Source organism: Vipera berus (assembly GCF_964194415.1).
Source record: "Vipera berus genome assembly, chromosome: 4".
Taxonomy (NCBI): Eukaryota; Metazoa; Chordata; class Lepidosauria; order Squamata; family Viperidae; genus Vipera; species Vipera berus.
Genome location: NC_138206.1, coordinates 35,184,836 through 35,199,699, shown reverse-complemented (window position 1 = coordinate 35,199,699; position 14,864 = coordinate 35,184,836). Strand labels below are relative to the sequence as shown.

The window sequence follows — 14,864 nt, the reverse complement described above, 5'->3', positions numbered from 1 at the left end:
AGGGCGGCTTACAAGCTTAGCAGTAGCCTTCATTCTATGTATATGCCTGCTTATTAGGGCTTTCACACACACCCCAAGCGGCATTATTACAAAGTCAGCTTATTGCCCCCAACAATCTGGGTCCTCATTTTACCTACCTCGGAAGGATGGAAGGCTGAGTCAACCTTGAGCCTGGTGGGATGCGAACCTGCACTAATTGCAGGCAGCTGGTGTTACTTAAGGAGGCATTAGCCCACTGCTCCACCAAGGCTCTTTTTATATATAAAATAAAAATTACATACATATAAATAAAAACCACAGTGCACCATATTCTGCCTGAAGGTACATCTTCAAAAAAGAAATCAAATAAATCTCATTATAAGTTAGTCTCCTCTTTAAAAAGTTTGTAAATTTATAAGTATTTGGTGGCAACCTGATTTTTCTTTAGTCAGTTGAGAATGTGTTACATAAATGAACAAAACCTAGAATAGGATAAATTATATATATTCTTTGTCTCATGTTTGGCAATCATCATGAACATTGCTGAGAATTTTCAGCACTGCTGTTATATATTCACAGAGTACCCATTTGGGGAAAAGCTACTGAGAGGCTTATAAGAAAATATTCCACTGCATTGTGTAGGTGGTTTTGGCTATAAGTCAAATATTAGAAAGCACAAGTTACAGCAGATTTCACTCTTGCTTCTTAACTTAAAGGAATAAACACCTTTTCTCAAAAGGGAAGGGCAAAACATTGGAAACAACTGCATGTACATGAATATGTTATGCTTGTCTGATTTTTGGAAATGCATCATTTGTGCAAAATCTATGTTAGGAAGTTATTTATCTGACAATAAATGTTTAGTTTTTTAATGCGGTAAACCATTCATGAACTTACAGTAAATGTCAAGGACTGCTGGTTCTGATCGTATTATCTCTGGTCCATTTGGCCCAAAATACGTTACAGTGCAGGTGAACTGTGCACCAGTGTCATCCTTTGTTGGTTTATATTTTAGGGAAGATTTGATGGTATAAAGTCCACTGGCTTTATCTAGATCTGTTTGTTCATCTATGACAACAGCTTTTAAAAGAAAAAGCATGATTTACACAACGTTATTTGCAAACAAACATTGTAAATTCTAGTGATTCTATTTAGGATATCCAAGTGGAAGTAATACTAAGTTTGTGTATGTCTAATCCTAAATTTATTAATTTAAATGGAATAACCAAATAACAATAATAGAGTTGGAGGTCTTCTAGTCCAACCCCTATTCAAGCAGGAAACCCTCTTGTCACCGATGTACACAAGCAGATTGATCCCCTAGGATAAGTTTGCATGCAATTTAATTTGCTCTCCACATTCCATTTCCACTGGAATTTCCATTTCCATTTCCGGCCTCTGAGGAAAACAGAAGGAGTTTCTCTGACTCAATAAGGCAAAGTGACAAGAGATATATGTGGAAGACAGAGACTTCAAACAGTAAATAGAGAAGAAAGTAATAAATTTAAAAGATTTTCTCCCTTTCTCAAACAGAAAACAATGCCTAATATATATTGCAATGAATCTAAATGTGACAGGCTAAATAATTTTGGTTTAAAATCTATTGGTTTTTCCAGACAATGGGTTGGATTCAACGTTTTCAAAGCTGTGCCACTAAAATCAGTGAGATCTGTTAGATTCAATACTGTTGATTTCATGGGGACAAATCTATTTCAAGGTCTATCCTAAACACAGTCAAGTCTGCTTCCAGCCCTTGACTTTAAAAGCAGACTATTAAGCTGCTCACAATGTTGAAGCACTTAGTAGAGCTTCTATAACACATCCAATCCACATCCAAAGAGCTGGTTTCCATGCAAAAAAATAGACAAATAGGCAGCTTTAGTGATTGGTTTGGTAGCTTCCTAGAGAGATTTGTTTGACATAGGTATAGGTCATAAAGGTAGAGGAGCATGTGAACTTTGATATGAGGATAAGACATGTGGGTCACCTCCTTCAGAATGGAATGGCTTTATGACTTCATCCCTGGAGATTAAAGTGTCAGTTACTGTCAGTTATCAGTTATCAAAGTGAAGATGCCTTCCTAAAGGTGAGCTGCTCTTCAGCAGAGCTCCTGGACTTTGGGGAAGGTTTCCTCATTTGGAGCCAATTCTTAGAGAGGTAAGTGAGGATGAGTATTTGGGTTAGATTTAAGGCAGAAGTGAGGCTGAGAGCATTAGGGTAGGGATAAGAGTGAGGGTGAAAGGGTGAGGAATAGGCTGAGAGTGTTGGTAAGGTTGAGAGTCAGTGTCAGGATCAGGGGAAGGGGAGGGGAACAAAGAGGTGGAGTAAGATGGGTAGGAGAGGGGAAGGGGACAGGATAAAGAGGAGAGGGAAGGGAGGGGAGAAGAATGAAGAAGAATGGGCTGATAGGAAATGGGAGGAAATGGGGATAAAACAGGAAGAGAAGGGAGGGGGAAATTATAATGCATTTATTATTTCATCCAGGGAGATAATTACCAGAGCTAAGAAAGAGGGAGGGAGAGGGAAGATGGAGGAGGGGAGGGGAGGGAAAGAGGGATAGAGAAGATGAATGGGTGGAGGACAAAGAGGTACAGTGGGCCAGAGTGGAATAGCAAGGGGGGAGGGGAGATGAGTAGGGGAATGGGGCAGAGAGTAGAAGGGTGAGTAGGAGTGAATGGAGGAGAATACTGTAATATTTTCATGATTTCATCCGTGCAGATTATCAGAGGTAGTGAGCGAGCAGGGGAGAGGGAGGGTGAGGGAAATAGATAGGAAAGGGGCAGAGTCAGTAGGGGAGGGGAATAGGTAGGCGGAATGGGACAAGTAAGTGGAGGGGAAAAGAGGAGAAGGCAGAGGTGAGGCAGGGATAGAAGAACTGAGGGGGAAGGCAAGGGCAATGGGATGTGGAGGTGGACAGGGAGGGGCAAGGGAGTGTGGCAGTGACGAGCAAGGGTATGTGCAGGGGAATTTGGAGGAGAGAGATGTAGAAAAGGAAATAGTAGCAGGGGCAAGGGCAGGGAAATAGAATTAGAAAAGAATTAAGAAGTAAATGAATAGAAGAGAAGAGAAGAGAAGAGAAGAGAAGAGAAGAGAAGAGAAGAGAAGAGAAGAGAAGAGAAGAGAAGTTAGAATTACAGTAAAATAAATGTAGAATTGAATTATTTATTTTATTTATTATTTTATTGCATTTATATACCGCCCTTTCCCTGAGGAATTAGATTACAAGAGAATTAAAACAAAAAAATAAGAAATTAGAATTAGAATAGAATGGAATCAGAATAGAATAAATGTAGAATTGAAACAGATTAGAAGAGAATTGGAATAGAATAGAATAAGAATTAGACTACAATTAGAATAGTTTTAGAATTAGAACAGAACCGAATTAAAAGTAGAAACAGAATTACAATTTGAAAGAATTACAATTCAAACAGAATTAGAGTAGAACTAGAACAGAATTAGAATGTGAATAGAATTAGAATAGAAATAGAATATAATTAGAACAAGAAAAGAATTAGAATTAGAATATTATAGATTTAGAATAGAATTAGAACAGAATTAGAATTGGAATAGAACATAATTAGATTAAAATAGATCTAGAATAAGAATAGAATTATAGCTAGAATAGCATTAGAATATTAGAATTATAGAATTTGAATTTGAACAGAATTATAATATAAAAGAATTAGAAAGCATAAAACAGAATTAAAATTAAAAGAATAAGAATTAGAATAGAATTATGTATTAGAATTTGAACAGAATTAGAATAGAATATAACAGAATTAGAAAGAATAGAACAGAATTAGAATCAGAATCACATTAGAAAAGAATTAGAATTGGAACTATAGAATAAATAAAAGAATGTATAAACAACATATAGTTGTTTCAGGATCAATTTGAGTTTTACACTGCACTTGTTTTTTATACTGCTTTGTTTATGAATGCATGGTGCAATAAAAGTATGGCTTATCAGCTGGCTCATCACAAGAATTTGAAGCTGGTTTGGACTGAGAGGGAGTGATTGGCCCCAAATCAGCCTGTTAGTTTTGGGCCTAAGGAGGCCTAAAACAAAAGTGTTCTCATCCAGCACTTGATAATTACATCATACTGGCTCCTAGATAACACTGTTAAAGAACTACTTTAAATTGTTGTCAATAATTATTATTTTAAAAAATTTATAAAAATACAATAAAATCCAACCATCATTGTTTACTATGTTAATTGCAGCATTGTTAACAAAGCTAATGATTTCCATGCTTAAAATAACCTACTTTAAACTGATTGGTGAAGATAAACAAACATGCATGCAATAACATCTAGATACAAAATCCTACCTTCTTCAGCCTGTTGCAAAATAGCTCCATTCTTAAACCATGTTATGTTTCCTGCAGGATAACCATCTCTTGTAATACATTCCCCAAGCTAAGAATTCAAATACATAATTTGGTTATGGATTTCAGCTTACTGGACATTGCATATTCTTTAGTTCATAATAGATAGTCTTCACTTAACCAAGTTTGTTGAGTGACTGTTCAAAGTTATGATAGCACTGAACTATTGATAGGCACATCAAGTCCTTGAAATTATGACCATGGAGCACCTCCAAGGCCATGTGATCAAAATTAGAGTGACCACCTGCATTTACAACAGAAGGATATGCTTCAACTTCTCATCCACCTATCTCTTCATCTATATCCTGTGTTCTGCTGCTCTTGCCACCAAGGGCCAGTCCAGGTCCATCTCAGCAGCAGCAGAAAAAAAAGATATCAAAGATATATTTGTGGCAGGGTGACAAACTAAGGATGATGGGTTGGCAGGAGCAGCAAAGTACAAAGTGCTGGGGATAGCAGAGACCAGGACATTTAGGACAGTGAAGCAGGGGGATCCAGGTGGAACATAAAGGCGGAGATGGGTGAGTGCAGTAGGCAGGTGTGGGGAATATTTTAAAGCAGAGTGAACATGGAAGGGCAGGAGAAGTGGGAGGTCCTAGCATAATAACTGCAACCAGGACTGCCGAAATTGTCATCCCTAAAAGATGTGGTCATGTCATTTTTCATCTAACAACTACATCACTCAATAGTGGAAATTCTGGTCCCAGTTAGGTCATCAAGTAAGGACTACCTGTATACTTACAAAGTTATTATTCCCAACACATCTATTTCTGTATACGATTATAAAAGAAGCTTTCCTCACAAGAAGGGATTGTAGTAATTGTGCTGCAAATGATGTGCTTTTCTTGCAGTTACAATTCCAATATACTAATATGAGATTCACACTAAATTGCTCTGCTGTGCCTTATACAGTATATGGGATGTCTGAAGACTTTCCTGTTACATTTTTGTCTTGCAAGTCTTCATTTCATTAAGCTTTTAAATCAATTGTTGTATATCCCAGATCTTATACAATAGACAGATCACATATACATATAAATCAAGGGCAGGAATTTGAATTCCAACTCCAATTCACTCTAAATAGCATGATTAATCATTAGAGATTATGAGAACGTCAACATCTGGAGGACCACATTTTTCTCAGTCCTCACATCCTCTCTATTTATTATTTAGCCTTAGTGTAGCTACAAGAACATGGATATACTATGAAAGAAATATAAGAAATTAAAGAACGTTAGATACAAGGATAAATTATTTGAAATAATCAAATAAATGTAGATATCATTGGCTATAAAGAAAATCCTGCATGAAATTAAAAAATAAATACGTAAGATATCTATTAAACCATAATACAGGTTGCCCTTGACTTATAACCACAATTGGGACTTGAATTTTGGTCATTAAGTGATGCAGTCATTAAGCGATACATCTATATGACTAGATCCAATTATATGTTCCCTTTTACTGTAGTTGATAGGCAAATCACCTGCATGGTCGTTAAGTAAATCACATAGTTGTTAAGCAAGTGCTGCTTCCCCAATTGACTTTCCTTCTTGGAAGCTGGCTGGTAGGTAGCAAATTTCTACCACAAGTAACTGCAACATTGTAAATAAGAGCCAGTTGCCAAAATTGTGATCATGTGACTGTGTGATGATTGTAACTTTGAGGATAGGTCATAGGTCACTTTTTCCAATGCCTCCTGTAAACTTGAACTGCCATTAAATGAATGGCCATAGATTGAGGACTACCTACTATTATACCTAGGAAGGGAAGGTGGTGATAGCACAACTGTTTTCTATGTATAAATTCCGCAAATAAAGCTATGGAATCTTTATAAAGGTTTCGATTGCAAAATGTAGCAAATAATTCCACTTGAAATGTTTTCCTAATAAAATATATTTGAGCATCCTCCTTACAGGCAAGAGCTATCTTAGGTTTAGCAGCAAATTATTCCATAAATAGGTTTCACTATGCAGAAAACTGCATTTATGTACAATCTGTAAAATGTAGCCAATTTGTGTAGAATGCAGTCTGCCTTTAAAGCCTTTTTTATTTTATTTTATTTTATTTTATTTTATTTAAATGCTTCTTTTTTATGGTTGTATTGTTTTCTGTTTGCTGGCTGATGTGATATGTAGCATGAGAGGATCTAATGCTAGTGCTTTTCTGTTTAAGTCCTAACATAATCCTTGCCTTTAACACACTAAATTCTTTTTTAAAAAATCCCAGCAAAATAAGACAGTTGTCAAGTTCTGTGAGGCTGGCAAACACAAGAAACAAGGACAACCTAGATTTCTGTAACAGAGTTCTGAAAGCCCATGGAATCAATTCCCCCACTGAACGTATACCTAGTATAATTAACGTGGAGTTGCTCTGAATCTCCATCCCCTTTTGTGGACTGAAGTATCCCTTTTGCCATGGTCCCTTTTCTATTCTGTTTTCCAAGACATAACAGATCAGCTTAAAGGTATTTAACAGGGGGGAAAAAGCTCACTTACCAGTTTTAGCTCTTCTGTTTCTAGAAATTCTGCTTGATTTACAATTTCAGGCTGTGATGGCTGCTCTGTTTTTTTGTTTTTAGTGAAAGAAAATGATAAAGACTTGGGTTATATTTCAACTTTCAAATACTTGGGACTGAATCACATATAGACAGTCCTCAATGAATGATTGCCTGTCACCATACAAAGTTACTACAGCACTGAGAAAGTAATTTTACAGTCCTTCCTTGCACTTACTATGATCACAGCATTCCTGAACTCCTGTAATGGAGATTGAGCGCTTCTCAACAAGTGAGCATTTACAGCCTTTGAAGTGTCCCACAGTCATTGCCGTTTGCACACTTCACAGCTGGCTTCCAACAAGTACAATCAATGGAGAAGCCAGCAATAAAATCACAAATCACACTCACATGATATCTGAATTAATGACTTCAGATGATTTCTTAATAACATCACAGAAGTAAGGTCATTAAGTTAGTTGCAGCCATGCAATATCTGGCTTATCAATAAATCACTTAGTGACAGAGTTGCCAGGCCCAATTATAGTAATTAAATGAGGACTCAACATGGATGGAATCAAATCAGGTGAGAACTTGAAAACTGAAAACTTGATTGTAATAGAATTATATTTTGATATTATTTATACAAAGAACTCAAATCTAAGAATTCTTTATCTAAGAATCTAAGAATTTTTTATTGGCTACGTATGGTTGGACACCCAAGGAATTTGCCTCTAGTGCATAAGCTCTCAGTGTACACACAAGTAATAATGATAATCATGATCATATACAACATGAAAATACATTCATCATAAATCATGAAATACAACACTTCATCATAAATCATAAGATGCAACACTTAGTCATAGAGTACTAGCTAAGCAAACAACATAAATCATACTAGGATACTAAAGAAAACCCAATATAAATTGTAAGATACAAGCAGCAAAGTTATAGACATAAGGATAGGTAATAGGAAAGATGAATATCATAGTAATACATCTTTACTAAATATTTTGACAGTGTTGTAGGAATTAGTTCTTAAGCAGAGTGACAGCATGGGGGAAAAACTGTCCTTGCGTCTAGTTGTTCTGGTGTGCAATGCCATATAGCGTTGTCTTGATGGAAGACATTGAAATACTTTATGTCCAGGATGTGAGGGGTCTGTAGATATTTTCTTAGTTCTATAGTATACAGGTCCGCAATGGAAGGCAGGCTGGTAGCAATTGTTTTTTCTGCAGTTCTAACTATACACTGAAGCCTACATCTGTCTTGTTTGGTTGCAGATCCAAACCAGACAGTTATAGAGGTGCAAATGACAGACTTAATAATTCCTTTGTAGAATTGTATTAGGAGCTCCTTGGGCAGTCTGAGTTTTCTGAGTTGGCGCAGGAAAAACATTCTTTGTTGTGCTTTTTTGATGACATTTTTGATGTTAAGTGTCCATTTTAAATCTTTAGATATTATAGAACCTAGAAAGTTGAAGGTCTCTACTGTTGATACTATATGTCTAGTATTATAAGTGGTTGTAGAATAGTAGGGTTTTTTCCTAAAGTCTACTATCATTTCTACACTTTTGAGTGTGTTCAGTTCAAGATTGTTTCGGCTGCACAAGGTTAGTTGTTCAACCTTCTGTCTGTATGCCGATTTGTTGTTGTCTGGAATGAAGCCAATCACTGTTGTATCATTTGCAAACTTCAATACTTTAACAGAGGCATATTTTGAGATGCAGTCATTGTATATAGAGAGAAGAGAAGTGGAGAATGCACACAGCCCTGTGCGGGCCCTGTGCTAATTGTACAGGTATTTGATGTGATTTTGCCTAGCTTCACTTGCTGCTTCCTGTCTGTTAGAAAGCTTACAGGTGTGGTCAGGCGTGGCTAGCTGATTTAGTTTACCGAGAAGAAAATCTGGAATGATGGTATTAAATGCCAAGCAGAAATTTACAAAAAGGACTCTTGCATAGGTCTTTGAAGATTCAAGATGTTGTAGAATGTAGTGCAGAGCCTTATTAACAGCATCCTCTGCTGATCTATTTGCTCAGTAGGCAAACTGCAAGGGGTCTAACAGCAGATCCATGATGGTTTTCAGGTGGGCCAGCACTAACTTTTCAAAGATTTTCATAACTACAGATACCAAATAATTGTAACAACACTGATGGATCTAAGCCATCTGTTACTAACCAGAAAAAAGTATAAGTTGTTAATATCAATAAATATGTTGACTCAGTTGATAGCTAAGAGAAAAAGCAAATTCAGTTCTAGAAATCATCAAGAAATGACTTAAAATTAAATTGTCAACATTAAAATGCATTTATACAAACCTAGTTAGATGTAATTCTAGTAATTCTAAATTCTCATAGAATTGAGCTAATGCACAATTCTAATTACCACATTTCTAAAAAGATATAATAGATCTAAAGAAGGTATAGAAAGGGTAACAAAAATTATCTGAATACTCAAATGACATATTTATAAGAAAAAGCTACAAGGTTTAGTCATTTTAGGCTTGGAAGAAAGATAATGAGAGCATGAGAGGAGGGGTGTGGTGGTATGATTAAGGTAGTTTATGAATTTGTGCAAAACACCAAAATAAGCTTTTCTCTTTTTCTGACAATACTAGGCCCACAGACCATCCAAAGAAACTGACTGGAAGGAGATTTTGAACAGAGAAAGGAAATTCTTCTGCATGCAGAACATTATTAACCTCTGAAATTCGTTACCACAAGAAATGATGATATCCACTGACTTGGATGACATTAAAGCGGCATTGGATAAATTAATGGAGGATAGCTTTATCACTCTCTTAAACAGTCAGTGTTATCTCTGATTAGGGGCAGCATGTCTACAATACTAGTTGAAAGAAAATAATAAGAGACAATGTTCCATTTCGTGGTTGTGAAAAGCCTAGAGTCATCTGTTTGGCAAATTTTGAGAAAAGTGCTCAATTAAAACTGGTAGGACTATTTTTATATTCTCATGGTAAATTAACCACACAAAAACTAAAAATAGGTTGGAGATTAATGGAACAATTATAACACTACATCTATTCTCTCTCCCATTAAATTGACAGTTAAGATTTATTCTTTATAAAGATTTCTCCCAGTCATCCTCCCCAACTTGCTTCATAGATCAGAGATTGTAGTTTTTCAATGCTATGCTAAAAAAGAAGAAGCACTCTTTCTTACCACCCAGCATATAAATAGAGCAAACAATTTATGAAGCTATTATTGTTCCACCTTAGTTCTTAGGGAAAAACTTTCTTGAAGAGTATAAAACAATATACTGCTCTTTTATGCATGTGTGAAGTTATGTATTATAGTGCATAAGATGTGGACAAATATTTGCATTTATTCTAATTTTGAGTTTTAGATATTTACAAGTGTTTTTAAACTTGTAAAAATTCCATAACTAAGTTTCATGTTGAGAGAATAAAAACTTTAAATTTGTTCTGGCAGATATGCTGAATCTTTTCAAACTATTGCTCAAAAAGTGAATGCTTAATGAGGAACTCTTATGTTGGAAAAGTGATTGGTTGCAGTTTGTGTACTTTTCTCCTCAGATCTCTTAAGTTTTAATTACTGAATTTTTAGAACATTGGCAACTTTAAGATACACGGACTTTAACTCCCAGAATCTTAAAATTGCCATTGTATTAGACCATCTTTTCCCAGGTTGATGTTCTCCAGATGAAAAGTACTAAAACTTTCAGAGTTGCAACTGACCATTTTTTCAGGGAGTGTTCAGCCCCTTAACTTTACTTTAGGAGGCACCATTTTGGACAAACGTGGCAACCACAGGAAAAATGTTCCATAAAGTGAGAAACAGAATTACAGTTCAACAATATCACAGGCTAGAACAAAGTAGCTGGGTCAAAAATTCAATTTGATTTAAAATTAAGTTAAATACAAGCACCAGGATTATTTTCCATGTAATATGTCACAGGACAATTTACAATTCGTTGGCAATTTTTAAACAGAACTCTTGAAAGCATTCAATGGCCTTTACGTCATCCTTTTGTTAGATGAATTAAGCGGTACTTACTGAACACTTTGACGAGCGTAGCCTGTTCAAATACATCGTCTTCAGTTACAAGCATGCATACAAATTTCTTTTCATCTCCAATTCTTGCATTATAAATGGACAGGGTATAATTTTCAGAAAGACTTATTCGGTCTTTGTATTCTGGTACATTGTCATATTGCGCACTTGGCTTTTTTGCAGATCGCAGTGCAATGGATTCTGAAGCCTTGTTTGCAATTTCCTAGAAGGGGGAAAATATGTATTTATCAAATTTATACTGCTGCTTATCTCACACAAAGTCTCTCTCTCTCTCTCTCTCTGTTTTATGTCACTTCAATAATTCAGAGCTCTTCATATATAATACTTATTTTATATTTACACAATACACATTATGAACAATTAAAATACATTCGGTTTTTTAAGGCTTTTGAATCTAATTGTTTATTTAAATATATTACAACCCAGGTAAATTACTGAAAGTAGATTTTAAAGATTTGGCCTTTGGGGAACCAGTTTTTTTCAACCTGATTACAGGCCAATTTCCAGATTTCTCAGCAATAGCCCACCCTGGCTTAGATTTTGTGGACTAACTTTGCAAATTACAAAGCTTATGAGTTTGTGAGGCATTGACAATAAAGCATGTCATTCAAAATATTTTTTAAAAAAACTTTAGAGCACAATAAATCAATAGTTCTTAAACAGTCTGACACTTTTAACCTTTTCCCCAGTCTTGAATAATATCTACTCTGGTATGTTGTGCCTGATTATTTCTCATTGCAGAACAGGGTTCTAGAAAAGAGAAATGTTCTCAGTTCCTATTTAAAACTCTGAGTTTACTTTTCCTGCTCTAGAAGAAAATAATTTCTAGTTTTCACTGTTTCAGCATTCCTATGTGGAAGTATGTTAGCAAATTACAAGTAGAATAAAACTCAGTCTATCTATGTGGGTAAGTGAGGGCATGTGCTCACCTTCTTTGTGTATACATTTACACTGTTTAGGTAAGTCAGGTTGGAAATTATATTTCAGCAAAAGGTTTGGGGGAAAAGCAGAGATATATGAGAATTTAATCACAGATTAACTCTGCAGTATTATCTCCACAGAATAAGTCTATATGCCAAGTTGGATCACCAGAACTAGGCACATTTCCAGAGATTAATTACATACTAAATATGATATTACCTGCAGCATCAAAGGCAAATTGCTGCTCAGTATGTGTTAGGAAAATATAAGTGAAGAAAATTAATGAACTCAGATTTTTCTTGTGGCTCCCACAAATATTTTATTCAGCACTACTGTAAGAAAATATTTGATTCAACAGATTGGATCACATGCAGCAAGAATTCACTAGGAAATACCCAGTTATTAAGAAATTAAAATCACTAAGCATCTGGAGAAGCCTTTAATAAACTGAGATGTACTGAACTAATTTATCTTGAGAATCTCAGGCTGAAAAAGACCTCTCTGGAATAAACACCTTGGTTTATTTCTACTGTAGTAAAGCCTGTAGAGATGATTGTACTACTGAATTTGTGCTATTCCATCTTTTCTCTTGCTTTGTATAGTTGTCAGTATTGTTAAAATAGCTGAAAAAAGTACTAAGGAGAAATATTCAAAGCTTGTAAAAACCCGAGTTTTGCAGAAGAACAAGTAACGTTTAAAGTGAAAAAAGGAAGTTTAGTTGTCATTATTCTTCCTCCCTGAAACAATTCAATCAGAACTGTTATATTCAATAACTTATAATTTGGCATATTTCCATTCTGCAAACAAAAGACCATTAGGTGGTGGTTGCAATAGAAAACTCTCTGTGCCTATGGAAGATATGTACATGCACCTTCAGATAGAAGAGTCCTGAAGAAGGCTGAAGAATTGATTGGAATACTCAAAAGAAGTTTGCTTCAGGTCACCTTTGTCAGTATATTTATCTCTTGGCATTCCAGCACTTTCTTGTACTATTGAGTAAAAGTGGAGCTTTTTTCCCAAGCCTCTGTGCAGTGCAGATAGGCTTGCTACATCAACTTAGATAAACACACACTCACGCTGAGTAATTCACCTCAGAATATTTCCTTGCCAAAACGAAACAAAAGCCTAATACAGAAAAAAAAAATCACAACACTTAGAAAGCCTTTCTTTCTTTGTTACAAACTATAGCTGGATTATTGGTTGTTGTTAGAATGGGCTATTTATTATGTAGTGGTTTCAATATGCTATGAGAAGAGGGAGCAACTGCAACAATTTTTAGTAGCATTCTGCTGGACCTGTATTTGGTCTCCTTTATGCAGGCAGTGCACTTTCAGACACATTATGACACACAACTATTGATTCTATGAACTTGCTTCATGTTGCTATAGTGAGCATGAAAAACTGTATGTATGAAACAAATGTGAGCATAATAAAAACATAGCAATAGGCTTTTTACCACAGTAAAACACTTTATCTTAACTATGCAATTGGTTTCAAAATGAGCGAACAAATTATTATAGTTCTTTTATCCTAATGAACGCTAAGAGAAGTGGCATATTGCTAATAAGCTTCTGCATAAAAATACCAAAAGACTTATTTATACCACACATTTAACACAAAATTTTAAAAGCTGCTTTTGAATAATACGTTCATTAGTTCCACAAAATTCCCTCTACATCGCAATAATGGAAATAATTTAACATAATTTATACTTACATATTTCCATTTTGCAAACAAAAGACCGTTGGGAACTTCTAAATGGCAAGGCAAAACAATGGTATCTCCATATACTGTGTTTACCGCATATAATCCAAGTCCTGTTAAAAACAGTAAGAAAAAACTTTTAATCGGATATTGGAATTTTCTAAGTCTTAACTAAAACAAAACAGATTTGCAAAATTCACTAAATAATTGGTTAAAAAATTACTTCACATTAAATATGTGTTTTTAATTCATCACCATTCCAAATGAAGCTGTGAGACAAGGTTGTCAAAAACTCTGTGACAGCAATTTTAGAACAACACAATTCCACACTTGTGGAATATCCAACATAAGTCTATAATTTGCAGTATTTGCATAATTATATATTCATAGACATTTCATGATTTGCCCTTTCTTTTTCCACCTCAGTAAACAAGCATCCCTTCGTAGCCACTGCAGAGCACTATATCTAGCTGTATGACATGCTGTGGTAGTGCGCAATTCTTTTGTATTAGTCAATGGAACAATAGATTGTTCTAAAGCAGAGTTCCCCAACTTTTCTGGCTTTGTGGACCGGTGGAGGGTGAGAGGGGATGGTTCCCTGCGTGTGGCTGGCAAGTGTGCGTGCACAGCTCCATTTGCATGGCGATGGGCACGTTTGCGCACTTGCTCACCATTTGTGCAGCTGGGTTGCAAACAGCTCATGGCCCACTAGTGGGCCATGGCTGAGAAGTTGGGGACTCCTCTTCTAAAGTATTATTACTCTATATTATTTGTAAATTAAACAATTTCCAAAGATGAGAAAAAGTAGAACACAAGATAAAGTATTTGGTTATATGGATACTTTATCTCAGCATGATGGCTACAGTTCAATGTGACAATTTCCATAATTTTCAGATCATGTAAAAATACTTGTGAATAAGACCAAATTTTGTAGATGATTAAGAAGAATAATTATGTAGATAGGCTACAAAGTACAATAAATATTAGCATAGTGCCGCAGTAATTCCATAGTCTGGAAGTGTCTTTCTATAACAGGTAGCCTTTGAATGTCTTTCATTATTATGCTAATGGTTGTACAATGGATCTGGAAGCAATGGCCTGGGAAGGCTGGTTAGAAGTACATGAAGGCCCTAGTAAATCATTTAGTAACAGCATTTTTTTCCAAATGTACAAGCCTATTTGGTGCATTTCTGTTTTTTATGTACAATTAGCTTGTTGTATTTGATCTTCCTTTTCCTTTGCTTGGAGCTTTTTGCTATACTGCAAACATCCTTTCTCACCCTTTCTTTCCTGAAACATCATGTACTGTATGTCT

The 14,864-nt window shown here is 35.5% G+C and overlaps 1 protein-coding gene across 2 annotated transcripts in view; it reads right to left on the bottom strand.

The window, feature by feature from the left end:
* ALCAM (activated leukocyte cell adhesion molecule) overlaps window positions 1-14,864 on the bottom strand; it is a 104,885-nt gene that overhangs the window by 23,183 nt on the left and 66,838 nt on the right. For both annotated transcript variants that reach the window (XM_081327511.1, XM_081327512.1), the window contains exons 2-6: window positions 13,562-13,662; window positions 10,907-11,126; window positions 6,866-6,930; window positions 4,311-4,398; window positions 877-1,059 (exon numbers count right to left, since the gene is read on the bottom strand). In XM_081327511.1, the coding sequence (XP_081183637.1) occupies window positions 877-1,059; window positions 4,311-4,398; window positions 6,866-6,930; window positions 10,907-11,126; window positions 13,562-13,662 (657 nt within the window). The remainder of the gene's footprint in view (window positions 1-876; window positions 1,060-4,310; window positions 4,399-6,865; window positions 6,931-10,906; window positions 11,127-13,561; window positions 13,663-14,864) is intronic.